The 17,925-nt window shown below is 61.9% G+C and overlaps 2 protein-coding genes across 3 annotated transcripts; one reads left to right on the forward strand and one right to left on the reverse strand.

The window, feature by feature from the left end:
- The first annotated feature begins 2,786 nt into the window (after nt 1–2,786).
- On the forward strand, nt 2,787–9,598 carry CDIPT (CDP-diacylglycerol--inositol 3-phosphatidyltransferase). 2 transcript variants are annotated; one of them, XM_065655288.1, is made up of 6 exons: nt 2,787–2,859; nt 4,583–4,717; nt 6,341–6,494; nt 7,122–7,203; nt 7,752–7,833; nt 9,318–9,598. In XM_065655288.1, the coding sequence occupies exons 2-6, from the start codon at nt 4,624–4,626 to the stop codon at nt 9,488–9,490; spliced, it is 585 nt and encodes a 194-aa protein (XP_065511360.1). In that variant the 5' UTR covers nt 2,787–2,859; nt 4,583–4,623; the 3' UTR covers nt 9,491–9,598. The 2 variants fall into 2 exon arrangements, with proteins under 2 accessions (XP_065511360.1, XP_065511359.1); XM_065655287.1 differs by lacking the exon at nt 2,787–2,859 and adding an exon at nt 2,991–3,050.
- Nucleotides 9,599–10,140: 542 nt separating this feature from the next.
- Nucleotides 10,141–17,265, reverse strand: LOC136001200 (microfibril-associated glycoprotein 4-like). Its single transcript, XM_065655286.1, has 6 exons — nt 17,152–17,265; nt 15,874–15,943; nt 14,819–14,979; nt 14,048–14,144; nt 13,157–13,339; nt 10,141–10,451 (listed from the first exon to the last, which is right to left on the reverse strand). Exons 1-6 carry the CDS (start codon nt 17,167–17,169, stop codon nt 10,204–10,206), a joined length of 777 nt encoding a protein of 258 aa, XP_065511358.1. The 5' UTR covers nt 17,170–17,265; the 3' UTR covers nt 10,141–10,203.
- Between the last annotated feature and the right edge of the window lie 660 nt (nt 17,266–17,925).

Consider the following 17,925-nt stretch of genomic DNA (forward strand, 5'->3'; position numbering starts at 1 on the left):
CAATGGGACGCAAGGGCCAATGGGGACCCAATGGGGTCTTGATGGGGACGTGGGGACCCAATGGGGACCCAACGATGACCCAATGGGGTCTTGATGGGGACATGGGGACTCAATGGGGATCCAATGGGGTCTTGAAGGGGTCTTGGGGACCCAATGCAGACCCAACGTTGACCCAATGGAGACCAAGAGGGGGGTGAAGGACCCAATGGGGACCCAACATTGACCCAACAAGGACCCAATGGGGGCTTGGGGACCCAACATTGACCCAATGGGGACCCAACGGGGTCTTGATGGGGACACGGAGACCCAATGGGGTCTTGGTGGGGTCTTGGGGACCCAACAGTGACCCAATGGAGAACAAGGAGTGGGTGCAGGACCCAATGGGGACCCAACATTGACCCAATGGGGACCCAATGGGGTCTTGGTGGGGTCTTGAGGACCCAACAATGACCCAACATTGACCCAATGGGGACCAGGAGGTGGGTGAGGGACCCAATGGGGACCCAACGATGACCCAGTGGGGTCTTGCTGGGGACATGGGGACCCAACGATGACCCGACAAGGACCCAATGGGGTCTTGGGGACCCAACAATGGCCCAACATTGACCCAATGGGGACCAGGAGGTGGGTGAGGGACCCAATGGGGACCCAACGATGACCCAACGGGGTCTTGGGGACCCAACGATGACCCAGTGGGGTCTTGGTGGGGTCTTGGGGACCCAACATTGACCCAACGGGGTTTTGGGCACCCAACAATGACCCAACATTGTCCCAATGGGGACCCAATGGGGTCTTGATGGGGTCATGGGGACCCAACGATGACCCAACGATGACCCAATGGGGTCTTGGTGGGGTCTTGGGGACCCAATGGGGACCAGGAGGTGGGTGAGGGACCCAATGGGGACCCAACGATGACCCAACATTGTCCCAATGGGGACCCAACAATGACCCAGCAAGGACCCAATGGCCAATGGGGACCCAATGGGGTCTTGATGGGGACATGGGCACCCAATGGGGACCCAACGGGGTCTTGGGGACCCAACGGTGACCCAACGATGACCCAATGGGGTCTTGGTGGGGTCTTGGGGACCCAATGGGGTTTTGGGCACGCAACAATGACCCAACATTGTCCCAATGGGGACCCAATGGGGTCTTGATGGGGACATGGGGACCCAACGATGACCCAACGATGACCCAATGGGGTCTTGGTGGGGTCTTGGGGACCCAATGGGGACCAGGAGGTGGGTGAGGGACCCAATGGGGACCCAACGATGACCCAATGGGGTCTTGGTGGGGTCTTGGGGACCCAACGATGACCCAATGGAGTCTTGGGGACCCAACAATGACCCAACATTGTCCCAATGGGGACCCAACAATGACCCAGCAAGGACCCAATGGCCAATGGGGACCCAATGGGGTCTTGATGGGGACATGGGCACCCAATGGGGACCCAACGGGGTCTTGGGGACCCAACAATGACCCAATGGGGTCTTGGGGACCCAATGGGGACCCAACATTGACCCAACAGGGTTTTGGGCACCCAACAATGACCCAACATTGTCCCAATGGGGACCCAATGGGGTCTTGATGGGGTCATGGGGACCCAACGATGACCCAACGATGACCCAATGGGGTCTTGGTGGGGTCTTGGGGACCCAACAATGACCCAACATTGTCCCAATGGGGACCCAATGGGGACCCAACGATGACCCAACGGGGTCTTGGGGACCCAACAATGACCCCAAACGTGTGGGGTGAGGGGTCCCCAAACCCCCATTTTTCCAATGGGGGGGATCCCCACACCCCCATTTTATTTGGAGGGGGGGGTCCCCAAACCCCCATTTTTCCATTGGGGGGGATCCCCAAACCCCAATTTTATTGGGGGGGGGATCCCCACACCCCCATTTTTATTGGGGGGGATCCCCAAACCCCCATTTTATTTGGGGAGGGGGTCCCCAAACCCCCATTTTTCCATTAGGGGGGATCCCCAAACCCCCATTTTATTGGGGGGGGGGGGTCCCCAAACCCCCATTTTTCCATTGGGGGGGATCCCCAAACCCCCATTTTATTTGGGGGGGGGGTCCCCAAACCCCCATTTTTCCATTGGGGGGGATCCCCAAACCCCCATTTTTATTGGGGGGGGGTCCCCAACCCCCATTTTATTTGGGGGGGGGGTCCCCAAACCCCCATTTTATTTGGGGTGGGGATCCCCACACCCCCATTTTTCCATTGGGGGGTCTCCAAACCCCCATTTTAATGGGGGGAGGGGTCCCCAAACCCCCATTTTATTTGGGGGGGGGTCCCCAAACCCCCATTTTTCCATTGGGGGGGATCCCCAACCCCCATTTTATTTGGGGGGGGGTCCCCAAACCCCCATTTGGCTCCTTTGGGCCCCTCCCCTCCCCCCCAAAAAAAACCCATTTTATTTTGGGCAGCCCCAAAAATCCCCATTTTCTCTTTTTTTGGGGGGGGCCCTTCCCACCCCCCCCCCCAAGCCCCCGCCCTCCCCCCCTTTTTTAACCGATTTTTAATTAAAATATGAACGAAAACCGAGTGGTTTTGAAGCCCCGCCCACTCTGTGACGCGCCCGGACGCCTGGGTCCTCCCGGAAGTGAGGGGGGGGGGGGCGTTAATTAAGGTTCTAATTAGCGGGGAGGCCCGGGGGGGGGGGGGGGGGGCTATGGGAGGCTCGGGGGAGGGGCTAATTACCCCCTTCATTAATTCCTCACGCGTTAATTAGCGATTTCCCGCCCCGTTGCCATGGAAACCGCGGCGGGAGCGGAACAGGCCGCGGCCCCGCGCGGGCGCGCGGGGGATGCCGGGAAGCGCCGCCCCTTTTGGGCGGGGCGGAGTGTGGAGGTGTGGGGGGGGAAGCGCCGCTGATTGGTCGCGGCGGGGGAGAGCGGGGCGCTGATTGGCTGCGGGCGGCGGGGAGGCGGGCGTTCCCGGGGTCACGTGGGAGGCGGGCGCTCTTAAAGGGGCCGCGGAGGGGCCGGGGGGTCGCGGGGCGATGGGGGAGAACGTGCTGGTGTTTGTGCCCAACGTCATCGGTGAGGGGGCGGGGGACCGGGGGGGCTGGGATGGACTGGGGGGACTGGGATATACTGGGGGAACTGGGATGGACTGGGGGGACTGGGGGACCGGGGGGACTGGGATATACTGGGGGAACTGGGAGGGATTGGGGGGAACTGGGATGGACTGGGGTAAACTGGGGGACTGGGAGGGACTGGGGGGACTGGGATATACTGGGGGAACTGGGAGGGACTGGGGGAACTGGGGGAACTGGGATATACTGGGGGAACTGAGATAAACTGGGATATACTGGGGGGAACTGGGATGGACTGGGGTAAACTGGGGGACTGGGGGGAACTGGGATATACTGGGGGAACTGGGAGGGACCGGGGGGACTGGGGGGAACTGGGATAAACTGGGGGACTGGGAGGGACTGGGATAAACTGGGATATACTGGGGGAACTGGGGGACTGGGAGGGACTGGGATAAACTGCGATATACTGGGGTAAACTGGGATGGACTGGGGGGAACTGGGATAAACTGAGGGGACTGGGAGGGACTGGGGGGAACTGGGAGGGACTGGGATATACTGGGGGGACCGGGGGGAACTGGGATAAACTGGGATATACTGGGGGGACTGGGAGGGACCGGGGGAACTGGGATATACTGGGTTATACTGGGGGAACTGGGGGGAACTGGGATATACTGGGTTATACTGGGGGAACTGGGAGGGACCGGGCGGACCGGGGTAAACTGGGATAAACTGGGGTGGACTGGGGGGAACTGGGATAAACTGGGGGACTGGGAGGGACTGGGGGGAACTCGGAGGGACTGGGGGACCAGTGGGAACTGGGATAAACTGGGATGAACTGGGGGGACTGGGATGAACTGGGGGGACTGGGATTGACTGGGGAACTGGGGGGAACTGGGATAAACTGGGATATACTGGGGGGAACTGGGGGATTGGGATTAACTGGGGTAAACTGGGATAAACTGGGGGACTGGGATGTGCTGAGGGGACTGGGGGGAACTGGGATAAACTGGGATATACTGGGATGGACTGGGGGGAATTGGGGGGACTGGGGTGAACTGGGGGGGACTGGGATAAACTGGAGGCACTGGGATGGACTGAGGGGACTGGGATAAACTGGGAGGACTGGGGGGGAACTGGGATGGACTGGGATAAACTGGAATGGACTGGGGGGGGGGACTGGGATGGACTGGGGGGGACTGGGGGGAATTGGGGGACTGGGGGGGACTGGGATAAACTGGGAGGACTGGGGGGGAACTGGGATGGACTGGAGGACTTGGGGGGGACTGGGGTAAACTGGGATAAACTGGGATGGACTCGGGGGGGACTGGGATGGACTGGGGGGACTGGGGGGAATTGGGGGGACTGGGGTAAACTGGGATAAACTGGGATGGACTGGGGGGGACTGGGATGGGCTGGGGGGACCGGGGGGAATTGGGGGGACTGGGATAAACTGGAGGCACTGGGATGGACTGGGGGGACTGGGATGAGCTGGGGGGGACGGGGGGGTTCAGGGGTGACCCCCGTCCATCCCCCCAGGCTACGGCCGCCTGGCTCTGGCCGCCGCCTCCTTCTGGCTGATGCCGACGCGGCCGGGCCCGGCGGCCGCGCTCTACGGGGCCAGCGCCCTGCTGGACGCCGTGGACGGCGCCGTGGCCCGGATGTTGGGCCAGGGTGGGCGGGGCTTCCGGGGGGCGGGGCCTCGGGGGGCGGGGCCGGGGGCGGGGCCTCGGGGGGGCGGAGCTAAGGGGGGAAGGGGGTCATACAGGGGGTGGGGGGGAAGAATGGTGCTGTTGGGGGCGTGGCTTAGAGGGAAGGGGCGTGGTTTGGAGGGGGCGTGGCTTATAGGGGTCTGAGGGGGCGGGGCCTGGGGGGGTGGAGCTAAGGGGGGTGGGGGAAGGGGGTGTATAGGGGGTGGGGGGTAAAGAATGGGGCTGTTGGGGGCGTGGCTTGGAGCGAAGGGGCGTGGTTTGGAGGGCAGGGGGCGTGGCCTGCAGGGGAGGGGTCTGAGGGGGCGGAGCTAAGGGGGGGAAGGGGGTCATACAGGGGGTGGGGGGGGAAGAATGGGGCTGTTGGGGGCGTGGCTTAGAGGGAAGGGGTGTGGTTTGGAGGGGGGCGTGGCTTATAGGGGTCTGAGGGGGCGGGGCCTCGGGGGGGCGGAGCTAAGGGGGAAGGGGGGTGTATCATAGGGGGTGGGGGTAAAGAATGGGGTGGGGGGCGTGGCTTGGAGAGAATGGGCGTGGTTTAGCGGGGAGGGGGCGTGGCTTGGAGGGGCGTGGCTTTAGGGGTGGGGAGTCGAGGGGAGGAGCCTGAGGGGGCGTGGCCTGGAGGGGGCGGAGCTTGGGGGGTAACTGGGGTGAATGGGGGTGGGAGGGGCCATGGGGGGGCGGGGCCTCGAGGGGGCGGAGCCTGCAGGGGTCACTGGGGTGTATGGGGTGGGAAATGGTCCAAACTGGTTTATACTGGTTTGTACTGGAAATGGCATTAACAACGGTTATGGGGCTTTTTGGGGGCAGGGGGTGCCAGGGGGGTGTTAGGGGGTCACTGGGGGGTCCCACATGACCATTGGCGAGGTGAACTGGTCCATACTGGTCCATACTGGTTTATACTGGAAATGGCATTAACAGCAGTTATGGGGGTTTTTGCGGGCAGGGGGTGTCGGGGAGGTGTTAGGGGGTCACTGGGAGGTCCCACATGACCATTGGTGAGGTGAACTGGTCCATACTGGTCCATACTGGTCCATACTGGTTTATACTGGAAATGGCCTTAACAACAGTCATGGGGGTTTTTGTGGGCAGGGGGTGTTGGGGGGGGTCAGGGGGTCACTGGGGGGTCCCCCAGGACCCTTGGGGAGGTGAACTGGTCCATACTGGTCCATACTGGTGCATACTGGTCCATACTGGTTTATACTGGAAATGGCCTTAACAGCAGTTATGGGGGGTTTTGCGGGCAGGGGGAGTCGGGGGGGGTCAGGGGGTCACTTGGGGGTCCCCCAGGACCCTTGGGGAGGTGAACTGGTCCATGCTGGTTTATACTGGTTTATACTGGAAATGACATTAACAGCAGTTATGGGGCTTTTTGTGGGCAGGGGGTGTCGGGGGGGTGTTAGGGGGTCACTGGGGGGTCCCCCAGGACCCTTGGGGAGGTGAACTGGTCCATACTGGTCCATACTGGTTTATACTGGAAATAGGCTTAACAGCAGTTATGGGGGGTTTTGCGGGCAGGGGGTGTCGGGGGGGGTTCCGGGAGGGTCCCCGCCCCCCCGGTGGGCGTGTCCATCGCTGGCCCCGCCCCCAGGCTCGCGCTTCGGCGCCATGCTGGACATGCTGACCGACCGGCTGAGCTCCATGTGCCTGTTGGTCAACCTGGCGCTGCTCTACCCGGCAACCGCCGCCCTGTTCCAGCTCAGCATGGCCCTGGACGTGGCCAGCCATTGGCTGCACGTGCACTGGTGGGCGGGGCTTGGGGGAGGGGGTGGAGCCAAGGGAGGGGGCGGGGCTGGGGGGTGTGGCCTGGGGGGTGGGGCTAAGGGAGGGGGTGGGGCTTTGGGGGTGTGGTCTGGGGAGGGGGTGGAGCTAAGGGGGTGGGGATTGAGGGGGTGTGGCCAAAGGAGGGGGCGGAGCCAAGGGAGGGGGTGGGGCTGGGGGTGTGGCCTGGGGAGGGGGCGGAGCTAAGGGGGTGGGGATTGAGGAGGTGTGGCCAAGGGGGGAGGGGGTGGGGGGAGGGGGCGGGGCTAAGGAGGGGTGGGGATCGAGGGGGTGTGGCCATGGGGGGGCGGGGCTAAGGGGGGTGGGGAAAGGGGGAGGGGGTTGAGGGGGTGTGGCCAAAGGAGGGGGTGGGGCTAGAGAGGTGGGGCCAAGGGAGGGGGCGGGGCCAAGGGGGTGGGATTGGGGGTTGGTCAATGGGGAAGGGGGCGGAGCCTGGGGAAGGGGGTGGAGCTTGGGGAAGGGGGCGGGGCCTCGTGGTGGGCGGGCCCAGGGGCGGGTTTCCCATGGGCTGTATGGGGAGGGCGGGGCTTAACGCGGGGGGGCGTGGCCGCCGCCTGACCCCGCCCCCTCGCCCCTCCCCTCCCCCCCAGCACCACCCTGGAGGGCGGGGCCTCCCACAAGGCTGTGGGGGGGGAGGGGCACCCGCTGCTGCGGCTGTACTACAGCTCCAGGGTGAGGGGGGAGGGGTGGGGGGAGGGGTCGGGATGGGGGAGGGGTCGGGGGAGGGGGAGGGGCTGGGGGGGAGGGGGAGAGAGGAGGGGGAGGGGCCAAGGGGGGGAGGGACCTTGAGGGGGGAGGGGTTGGGGGGGGTCAAGGGGTTGGGGGGAGGGGTCGGGGTGGGGGAGGGGTGGGGGTGGGGCCAAGGGGGGGATGGGGTGGGGGAGGGGCTGGGGGAGGGGCTGGGGATGGGGGAGGGGCCTTGGGGAGGGAGGGGGGTGGGGGAGGGGCAAAGGGGGTGGGGGGGAGGGGACTTGGGGAGGGGGTGGGGGCGGGGGTGGGGGGAGGGGCCAAGGGGGGAGGGTTTGGGGGAGGGGGGAAAGGGGAGGGGTCGGGGGTGGGGGAGGGGCCAAGGGGGAGGAGGGGTTGGGGGGAGGGGCTGGAGGTGGGGGAGGGGTTGGGGGTGTTGTCAGGGAGTGGAGGGGGGGGAGGGGTAAAAGGGAGGGGGGGGGAGGGGCAAAGGGGGTGGGGGCGGGGCCTGTGTGGCTGACCCCGCCCCCCAGCCGCTGCTGTTCCTGGTGTGCGCGGGGAACGAGGCGTTTTACTGCAGCCTGTACCTGCTGAGCTTCACGGAGGGACCCCCCGGTGAGAGCCGGAGGGGCTGGGAGGGACTGGGAGGGACTGGGATATACTGGGAAGGAACTGGGAAAGACTGGGAGGGAACTGGGATATACTGGGAGGGAACTGGGATATACTGGGAGGAGATTGGGATGGACTGGGAGGGAACTGGGAGGCACTGGGATATACTGGGAGGGAACTGGGAGGAGATTGGGATGGACTGGGAGGGACTGGGATATACTGGGAGGGAACTGGGAGGAGATTGGGATGGACTGGGAGGGAACTGGGAGGGACTGGGATATACTGGGAGGGAACTGGGAGGAGATTGGGATGGACTGGGAGGGAACTGGGAGGGACTGGGAGGGGACTGGGAGAGACTGGGGGGGACTGGAAGGGACTGGGAGGGGACTGGGATATACTGGGAGGGGACTGGGAGAGACTGGGAGGGAACTGGGAGGGGATTGGGATGGACTGGGAGGGAACTGGGAGGCACTGGGATATACTGGGAGGGAACTGGGAGGAGATTGGGATGGACTGGGAGGGAACTGGGAGGCACTGGGATATACTGGGAGGGAACTGGGAGGAGATTGGGATGGACTGGGAGGGAACTGGGATATACTGGGAGGGAACTGGGAGGAGATTGGGATGGACTGGGAGGGAACTGGGAGGGACTGGGATATACTGGGAAGGACTGGGAGGGGACTGGGAGAGACTGGGGGGGACTGGAAGGGACTGGGAGGGGACTGGGATATACTGGGAGGGGACTGGGAGGGAACTGGGAGAGACTGGGAGGGGATTGGGATGGACTGGGAGGGAACTGGGAGGCACTGGGAGGGACTGGGATATACTGGGAGGGACTGGGAGGAGATTGGGATGGATTGGGATATACTGGGAGGGACTGGGGGGAACTGGGAGGGACTGGGAGGGGACTGGGAGAGACTGGGAGGGACTGGGAGGGACTGGGATATACTGGGATGGACTTGGGGGTCAGTGGGATATACTGGGATGGAGCTGGGGGGATACTGGGATGAACTGGGGGGATACTGGGATATACTGGGGTGGAGTTGGGGGTCAGTGGGATATACTGGGATGAACTGGGGGGATACTGGGATATACTGGGATGGACTTGGGGGGCACTGGGATGAACTGGGGGGATACTGGGATATACTGGGATGGACTTGGGGGTCACTGGGATGAACTGGGAGGATACTGGGATATACTGGGATGGACTTGGGGGTCACTGGGATGAACTGGGGGGATACTGGGATATACTGGGATGGACTTGGGGGTCACTGGGATATACTGGGATGGAGTTGGGGGGCACTGAGATGAACTGGGGGGATACTGGGATATACTGGGATGGACTTGGGGGTCACTGGGATGAACTGGGATGGACTTGGGGGTCACTGGGATGAACTGGGGGGATACTGGGATATACTGGGCTGGAGTTGGGGGGATACTGGGATGAACGGGGGGATACTGGTGTGAACTGGTCCGTACTGGTGTCCCAGTGCTCCCGGGGGGCCCGGGGCTGTTCCGGGTCGTTCTGTGGGTCGCGACCCCCACGGCCGCCCTCAAGTTCCTGCTGAACCTGCTGCAGTTGGGCGGAGCCGCCACGCGATTGGCCGCCCTGGACGCCGCTGCCAGGCGATTGGCTGAGCCCCCCAGACCCAAAACCCAATGAATTCGCCCCAAAATACAAACCCCGTCCCCCCCACCCCGGAACCCCTGGGGAAAATCCCCAAAGCGACCCCGAAAAGGACGCCCGATAAACGGCGCTGGTGCCCCCGCCCGCCTGGGTCCTTCGGTGTTGGCTCGTTAAGACCTTGGCCAATCAATGGGGGGTTAATTAGGGGTTAATTAAGAGCAAGGAGAGGCCTCCCGAATATCTAGACCCCATAACTACCAATGTCATGGAGACACGATGACCTTGAACCCCATGGACACCCAACAACCCCTTGAGATGTTTCTTCACCACTGACTCGTCAAGACCTTGGCCAATCAATGGGGGGTTAATTAGGGGTTAATTAAGAGCGGGGAGGGGCCTCCCGACCTTCTAGACCCCATAACTACCAATGTCATGGAGACACGATGACCTTGAACCCCATGGACACCCAATAACCCCTTGAGATGTTTCTTCACCATTGACTCATCAAGACCTTGGCCAATCAATGGGGGGTTAATTAGGGGTTAATTAAGAGCGGGGAGGGGCCTCCCGACCTTCTAGACCCCATAACTACCAATGTCATGGAGACACGAAGACCGTGAACCCCATGGACACCCAACAACCACCAACCCCTTGAGATGTTTCTCCACCATTGACTCGTTAAGACCTTGGCCAATCAAGAAGGGGGTTTAATTGCGTGCACGGGGGAGGGGCGAGGAGGGGGAGGGGCCTCAGAGCCGCCGGATCTTCATCTCGCTCTTCTTGAGCGAGTAGTAGAAGCCCTTCCACTGGGCCCAGTTGATGCCGTTGGCGTAGGAGAGGTGGGCGCCCCCCAGGTAGAAGCCGTTGAGGTTGGAGAAGTGGCAGCTCTTGAACCACCAGGCGCCCGAGGAGAGGGCGGCGCAGTTCTGCACGTACAGGTCCTGGTCGCGGTCGAACGTGGAGAATTTCTGCCCGTTGTGGTAGCTCAGGGAGTCGCCTGGGGGGGGGGGGGGGTTGGGGACATCACGGGGGGGGCGGCGGCGCCGCTGTGGACCTGGGGTCCCCACATCGTGGGCAACGTTGACCTGTTGTCCCCTCCGTTGACCTGGGGTCCCCTCCCCATGGTCCATGTTGACCTGGGGTCCCTTCTATTGACCTGGGGTCTCCATTGACCTGGGGTCCCCTTCCCATGGTCCACGTTGACCTGGGGTCTCCATTGACCTGGGGTCTCCTTCCCATGGTCTATGTTGACCTGTTGTCCCCTCCATTGACCTGGAGTACCCTCCCCATGGTCCATGTTGACCTGGGGTCTCCATTGATCTGTTGTCCCCTCCATTGACCTGTTGTCCCCTCCATTGACCTGGGGTCCCCTCCCCATGGTCCATGTTGACCTGGGGTCTATATTGACCTGGGGTCTCCGTTGACCTGGGGTCCCCTTCCCATGGTCTACGTTGACCTGTCGTCCCCTCAGTTGACCTGGGGTCCCCTCCCCATGGTCTATGTTGACCTGGGGTCTCCATTGACCTGGGGTCCCCTTCCCATGGTCTCGTTGACCTGTTGTCCCCTCTGTTGACCTGGGGTCCGCTCCCCGTGGTCCATGTTGACCTGGGGTCTCCATTGATCTGTTGTCCCCTCCATTGACCTGTTGTCCCCTCCATTGACCTGGGGTCCCCTTCCCATGGTCTACGTTGACCTGTTGTCCCCTCCGTTGACCTGGGGTCCCCTCCCCATGGTCTATGTTGACCTGGGGTCTCCATTGACCTGTTGTCCCCTCCATTGACCTGGGGTCCCCTCCCCATGGTCCATGTTGACCTGGGGTCCCTTCTATTGACCTGGGGTCTCCATTGACCTGGGGTCCCCTTCCCATGGTCCACGTTGACCTGGGGTCTCCATTGACCTGGGGTCTCCATTGACCTGGGGTCTCCTTCCCATGGTCTATGTTGACCTGTTGTCCCCTCCGTTGACCTGGGGTCCCCTCCCCATGGTCCATGTTGACCTGGGGTCTCCATTGACCTGTTGTCCCCTCCATTGACCTGGAGTCCCCTTCCCATGGTCTACGTTGACCTGTTGTCCCCTCTGCTGACCTGGGGTCCCCTCCCCATGGTCCATGTCGACCTGGGGTCCCCTCCATTGACCTGGGGTCTCCTCCCCGTGGTCCATGTTGACCTGGGGTCTCCATTGACCTGTTGTCCCCTCCATTGACCTGGGGTCCCCTTCCCATGGTCCATGTTGACCTGGGGTCTCCATTGACCTGGGGTCTCCATTGACCTGGGGTCCCCTTCCCATGGTCTACGTTGACCTGTTGTCCCCTCCGTTGACCTGGGGTCCCCTCCCCATGGTCCATGTTGACCTGGGGTCCCTTCTATTGACCTGGGGTCTCCATTGACCTGGGGTCCCCTTCCCATGGTCTACGTTGACCTGGGGTCCCTTCTATTGACCTGGGGTCTCCATTGACCTGGGGTCCCCTTCCCATGGTCTATGTTGACCTGTTGTCCCCTCCATTGACCTGGGGTCCGCTCCCCGTGGTCCATGTTGACCTGGGGTCTCCATTGACCTGTTGTCCCCTCCATTGACCTGGGGTCCCCTTCCCATGGTCCATGTTGACCTGGGGTCTCCATTGACCTGGGGTCCCCTTCCCATGGTCTCGTTGACCTGTTGTCCCCTCCATTGACCTGGGGTCCCCTCCCCATGGTCCATGTTGACCTGGGGTCTCCATTGACCTGGGGTCCCCTCCTCATGGTCCACAGTGACCTGGTGTCCCCCCATCATTGTCTACGTTCACCTGGGGTCCCCCCACCTCGTCCCCATGCCCAGTGTTGACCCATTGACCCCCCATGGCCAACGTTGACTTCGTGACCCCTCCCCATGGCCAATCTTGACTTGGTGTCCCCTCCCCATGCCCCCCATTGACCCCTTGACCCCCCATGGCCAACGTTGACCCCTTGACCCCCCATTGACCCATTGACCCTTCCCCATGCCCCCCATTGACCCCTTGCCCCCCATGGCCAATGTTGACCCATTGACCCCTCCCCATGCCCCCCATTGACCCCCCATGGCCAATATTGACTTGGTGTCCCCTCCCCACATCCCCCATTGACCCATTGACCCCCCATGGCCAACGTTGACTTCATGACCCCTCCCCAAGCCCCACATTGACCCCCCATGGCCAACGTTGCCCCATTGACCCCCCATGGCCAACGTTGACCCATTGACCCCCCATGGCCAACGTTGCCCCATTGACCCCCCATGGCCAACGTTGCCCCATTGACCCCCCATGGCCAACGTTGACTTCATGACCCCTCCCCACGCCCCCCATGCCAATATTGACTTGGTGTCCCCTCCCCATTGACCCATTGACCCCCCATGGCCAACGTTGACTTCATGACCCCTCCCCAAGCCCCACATTGACCCATTGACCCCCCATGGCCAACGTTGCCCCATTGACCCCCCATGGCCAACGTTGACTTCATGACCCCTCCCCAAGCCCCACATTGACCCATTGACCCCCCATGGCCAACGTTGACTTCATGACCCCTCCCCAAGCCCCACATTGACCCCCCATGGCCAACGTTGCCCCATTGACCCCCCCATGGCCAACGCTGACTTCATGACCCTTCCCCACGCCCCCCATTGACCCATTGCCCCCCACGCCCCAACGTTGCCCCACGGACCCCTCCGTGGGGCGCCCCCCCGCGCTCTCACCGGCGCCCCCGTCCACGAAGCCCCCCACGTGCAGGGTGTATCCGTCCTCCTCGGCGCTGACCGCGTGGGGCGAGAGCGCGAAGCTGCCGTAGGTGGCGGCCGCCGTGTTGTTCTCGAAGTCCTCGAGCTCCACGCGCAGCTCGTAGCGGCCCTGCAGCGTCAGCAGGTGCAGCGTCTGCAGCCCTGGGGGGCACAGCGGGGCGGATGTGGGGCGGGGTGTGGGGCAAATGGGGCGGGATGTGGGGCAGGACGTGGGGCACGGTGGGGTGGGATTTCGGGCAGGATCTGGGCACGATGCGGGGCAGATAGGGTAGGATGGGGGGCGGGATGTGGGGTGGGGTTTGGGGCACAGTGGGGTGGGATGTGGGGCACAATGTGGGGTGGGATGTGGGGCAAGCGGGGCAGGATGTGGGGCGGGGTGTGGGGCAGAAATGGGGCACAGTGGGGCACAAATGGGGCGCAGTGGGGCGGGATGTGGGGTACAAAGTGGGGTGCGGTGGGGTGGGATTTCAGGCAGGATCTGGGGCAACGTGTGGGTGGGATGTGGGGTAGATGTGGGGCAGGATGTGGGGCAGGATTTGGGGTACCACATGGGTGGGATGTGGGGCATAATGTGGGGTGGGATTTGGGGCAAATGGGGCGGGATGTGGGGCAGGATTTGGGGTCTACGACGGGGCGCAGTGGGGCAGGCGCTGGGGCATGGAGGGGGGGATGTGGGGCAGGATCTATGGGGCAGCTTATGGGGCAGAACCGAGGAGACAAAACCCCCCGAAGCAACAGGAGCTGCTGCAAACCCAGGACTGGGGAGGGGAGTGGGAGCAACTGGGGGCTACTGGGGCGTAACTGGGGGCTACTGGTTTATACTGGGAGGGCCCGTTGCTCGTTGCTCACCCAGCCAGTACTCGCCGTCGGCGCGCCCGAAGCCCTGCTTGTAATCGTTCCAGCCCCGGAAAAAACTGACGGATCCGTTAAATCGCTTCTGAAAAACCTGAATTTGTGGGGAAGGGGTTGGGGGGATCCCTCCCCGAACTCCTGGGTCCCTCCCCGAACTCCTGGGTCCCTCCTCGAACTCCTGGGTCCCACCCGGATGCCTGGGTCCCTCCTCGAACTCCTGGGTCCCTCCCCGAACGCCTGGGTCCCACCCGGATGCCTGGGTCCCTCCTCGAACTCCTGGGTCCCTCCCCGCACTCCTGGGTCCCTCCCGGATGCCTGGGTCCCCCCTAAAACTCCCGGATTCCCCCCTGAAATTAGTGGGTCTCCCAGGGAGACCAGGTCTATCCCGGACCCACCCGGGGCCACCAGGTCTACTCAGGATCCCCAGGGCCACCAGGTCTACCCTGCACTCAGCCCTCCTGGGTCCCTCCAGCACTCCTGTGTTCTTCCCCGCATTCCTGGGTCCCTCCGCCCTACTGGGTCCCTCCCGCACTCCTGGGTCCCCCCGCAAACTCCCGGGTCCCCCCTGAACGCTTAGATCCCACAGGGAGACCAGGTCTACCCAGGACCCGCCCAGAGCCACTAGGTCTACCCAGGACCCTCCCAGAGCCACCAGGTCTACCCAGGATCCCCAGGGCCACCAGGTCTATCCCGCACTCTGGTCCCTCCCGCACTCCTGGGTCCCCCCGCACTCCTGGGTCCCCCCCCGCACTCCTGGGTCCCCGGTACCGTCCAGACGTGTCCCAGGGTGCTCATGTCGCAGAACACGGGCAGCGGGGCCGCCCCCGCGCCCCCCGGGTACACCAGGTAGACGCCGTCGCCGCGTCCCCCCCCCGCGTGGATGTCGTGACAGTCGCGGGGGGGCGGGGGGACCTCGCAGGGGGGAGGGGCTGGGGACAGGGACAGGGGGAGGGGGGACTTGGGGGGGTTGTCCCCAGTGTCCCCGTCCCATTGTCCCCATTGTCCCATTATCCCCTTATCCCATTATCCCATTATCCCATTGTCCCCATTGTCCCATTCTCCCATTATCCCCATTATCCCATTGTCCCCATTATCCCATTGTCCCCATTGTCCCCTTATCCCATTATCCCCATTATCCCATTGTCGCCATTATCCCCATTATCCCATTATCCCATTGTCCCATTGTCCCATTGTCCCCATCATCCCGTTATCCCCATTATCCCATTGTCCCCATTATCCCATTGTCCCCGTTGTCCCCTTATCCCATTATCTCATTATCTCATTATCCCATTGTCCCATTGTCCCATTATCCCATTATCTCATTATCCCATTCTCCCATTATCCCCATTATCCCATTATCCCCATTACCCCATCGTCCCCATTGTCCCATTGTCCCCATTTTCCCATTTTCCCGTTATCCCCATTGTCCCCATTGTCCCATTGTCCCCATTACCCCATTATCTCATTATCTATCTCGTTATCCCATTATCCCATTGTCCCATTATCCCATTATCTCATTATCCCATTATCCCCATTGTCCCCATTATCCCATTGTCCCATTGTCCCCATTTTCCCATTTTCCCGTTATCCCCATTACCCCATTATCCCATTATCTCATTATCCCGTTATCCCATTATCCCATTGTCCCATTATCCCATTATCTCACTATCCCATTATCCCCATTATCCCATTGTCCCCCCGTCCGTGTGTCCGTGTGTCCGTGTGTCCGTGTGTCCGTGTGTCCGTGTGTCCGTGTCCGTGTGTCCGTGTGTCCGTGTGTCCGTGTGTCCGTGTGTCCGTGTCCGTGTGTCCGTGTGTCTCACCTCGGGGGGCGATCGGCTGCCCCCGTCCCAGCGTCCCCAGTGTCCCCAGCGCCAGCAGCACCCACAGTGCCTGGGGACGGGGGGCACGGTCCCTATAGGATCCATAGGGGGGTCCCTATAGGATCCATAGGAGGGTCCCAGGTCCCTATAGGATCCATGGGGGGGGTCCCAGGTCCCTATAGGATCCATAGGGGGGTCCCTATAGGATCCATAGGAGGGTCCCAGGTCCCTATAGGATCCATGGGGGGGGTCCCAGGTCCCTATAGGATCCATAGGGGGGTCCCTATAGGACCCATGGGGGGGTCCCAGGTCCCTATAGGATCCACGGGGGGTCCCTATAGGATCCATAGAGGGAAGGTCCCAGGTCCCTATAGGATCCATAGGGGGGTCCCTATAGGATCCATGGGGGGGGTCCCAGGTCCCTATAGGATCCATAGGAGGGTCCCTATAGGATCCATGGGGGGGGTCCCAGGTCCCTATAGAATCCATGGGGGGGAGGTCCCAGGTCCCTATAAGATCCATGGGGGGTTCTCGGGTCCCTATAGGATCCACAGGAGGGTCCCTATAGGATCCATAGGGGCTCCCAGGTCCCTATAGGATCCATGGGGGGGGTCCCAGGTCCCTATAGGATCCATAGGAGGGTCCCTATAGGATCCATAGGGGCTCCCAGGTCCCTATAGGATCCATGGGGGGGGTCCCAGGTCCCTATAGGATCCATAGGAGGGTCCCTATAGGATCCATGGGGGGGTCCCGATAAGACCCACGAGGGGCAATTCGGTCCCTATAGGATCCATAGGGGGGTCGGTTTGATCCCTATAGGATCCGTGGGGGGATCTGGTGGTCCCTATATGATCCATAGAGGGGGTCTCAGGTCCCTATAGGACCCATGGGGGGGGCTCAGGTCCCTATAGGATCCATAGGAGGGTCCCTATAGAATCTATGGGGGGGGGGTCCCAGGCCCCTATAGGATCCACGGGGGGTCCCTATAGGATCCGTGGGGGCGGTCCCAGGTCCCTATAGGATCCATAGGAGGGTCCCTATAGAATCCATGGGGGGGGGGGTCCCAGGTCCCTATAGGATCCATAGGGGGGTCCCTATGGGATCCAGGGGGGGTCCCAGGTCCCTATAGGATCCATAGGGGGTTCTCGGGTCCCTATAGGATCCATAGGAGGGTCCCTATAGGATCCAGAGGGGGGGTCCCAGGTCCCTATAGGATCCAGGGGGGTCCCTATGGGATCCCCGGGCCCCCGCGTCCGTCCGTCCGTCCGGCCGCCCTACCTCCGTCCGTCCGTCCATGGCGCCGCCGCCGCCGCCCCCCGCCCCTCCCCCACCCCGGGGGGGCCCCGCCGAGGGGGGAGGGGGCGCCCGGACGCCTGGGTCCCTTCCCGGACGCCTGGGTCCCTTCCCGGACGCCTGGGTTCCCCCGGCGGCGGGAGGCCCCGATGGGGGAAACGGCCTCGAAACGAGGGCTCTACGGGCAATTTGGGGGGGTTTGGGGGAAAAACGCCCGAAATTTGGGGTTCTATAGGGGAAACGCCCCGAATTTGGGGTTTTTAGAGTAAATTATGTTTGTTTTATACATTTTAGTGCTTATATGTCGTGTTTTTAAGGCTTAATCGGGGGATTTTGTGAGGAAAAGAGCCCGAAATCGGCGTTTCTATAGGGGAAACGCCCTGAATTTTGGGGTTTTTAGAGTAAATTATGTTTATTTTAAACATTTTAGTGCTTATATATTGTGTTTTTAAGGCTTAATCGGGAATTTTATAGGGAAAAGAGCCCGAAATCGGCGTTTCTATAGGGGAAACGCCCTGAATTTGGGGTTTTTAGAGCAGATTATAGTTATTTTATAAATTTTATCCCTTATATATTGTGGTTTTAAGGCTTAATCGGGGGATTTTGTGAGGAAAAGAGCCCGAAATCGGCGTTTCTATAGGGGAAACGCCCTGAATTTGGGGTTTTTAGACCAGATTGTAGTTATTTTATATATTTTAGTGATTATATATTGTGTTTTTAAAGCTTAATCAGGGGATTTTGTGAGGAAAAGAGCCCGAA

Source organism: Caloenas nicobarica, chromosome 38, assembly GCF_036013445.1.
Source record: "Caloenas nicobarica isolate bCalNic1 chromosome 38, bCalNic1.hap1, whole genome shotgun sequence".
Taxonomy (NCBI): Eukaryota; Metazoa; Chordata; class Aves; order Columbiformes; family Columbidae; genus Caloenas; species Caloenas nicobarica.

Coding starts and splice junctions, on each gene's coding strand:
- CDIPT (XM_065655287.1), top strand. CDS start 3,011: ATGGGGGAGAACGTGCTGGTGTTTGTGCCCAACGTCATCG. Junction 4,718..6,340: donor GGCCCGGATGTTGGGCCAGG/GTGGGCGGGGCT, acceptor CCCCGCCCCCAG/GCTCGCGCTTCGGCGCCATG. Junction 7,204..7,751: donor GGCTGTACTACAGCTCCAGG/GTGAGGGGGGAG, acceptor CCCGCCCCCCAG/CCGCTGCTGTTCCTGGTGTG.
- LOC136001200 (XM_065655286.1), bottom strand. Junction 14,980..15,873: donor GCAGCCGATCGCCCCCCGAG/GTGAGACACACG, acceptor CCCTGTCCCCAG/CCCCTCCCCCCTGCGAGGTC. Junction 14,145..14,818: donor CCCTGGGACACGTCTGGACG/GTACCGGGGACC, acceptor CCACAAATTCAG/GTTTTTCAGAAGCGATTTAA.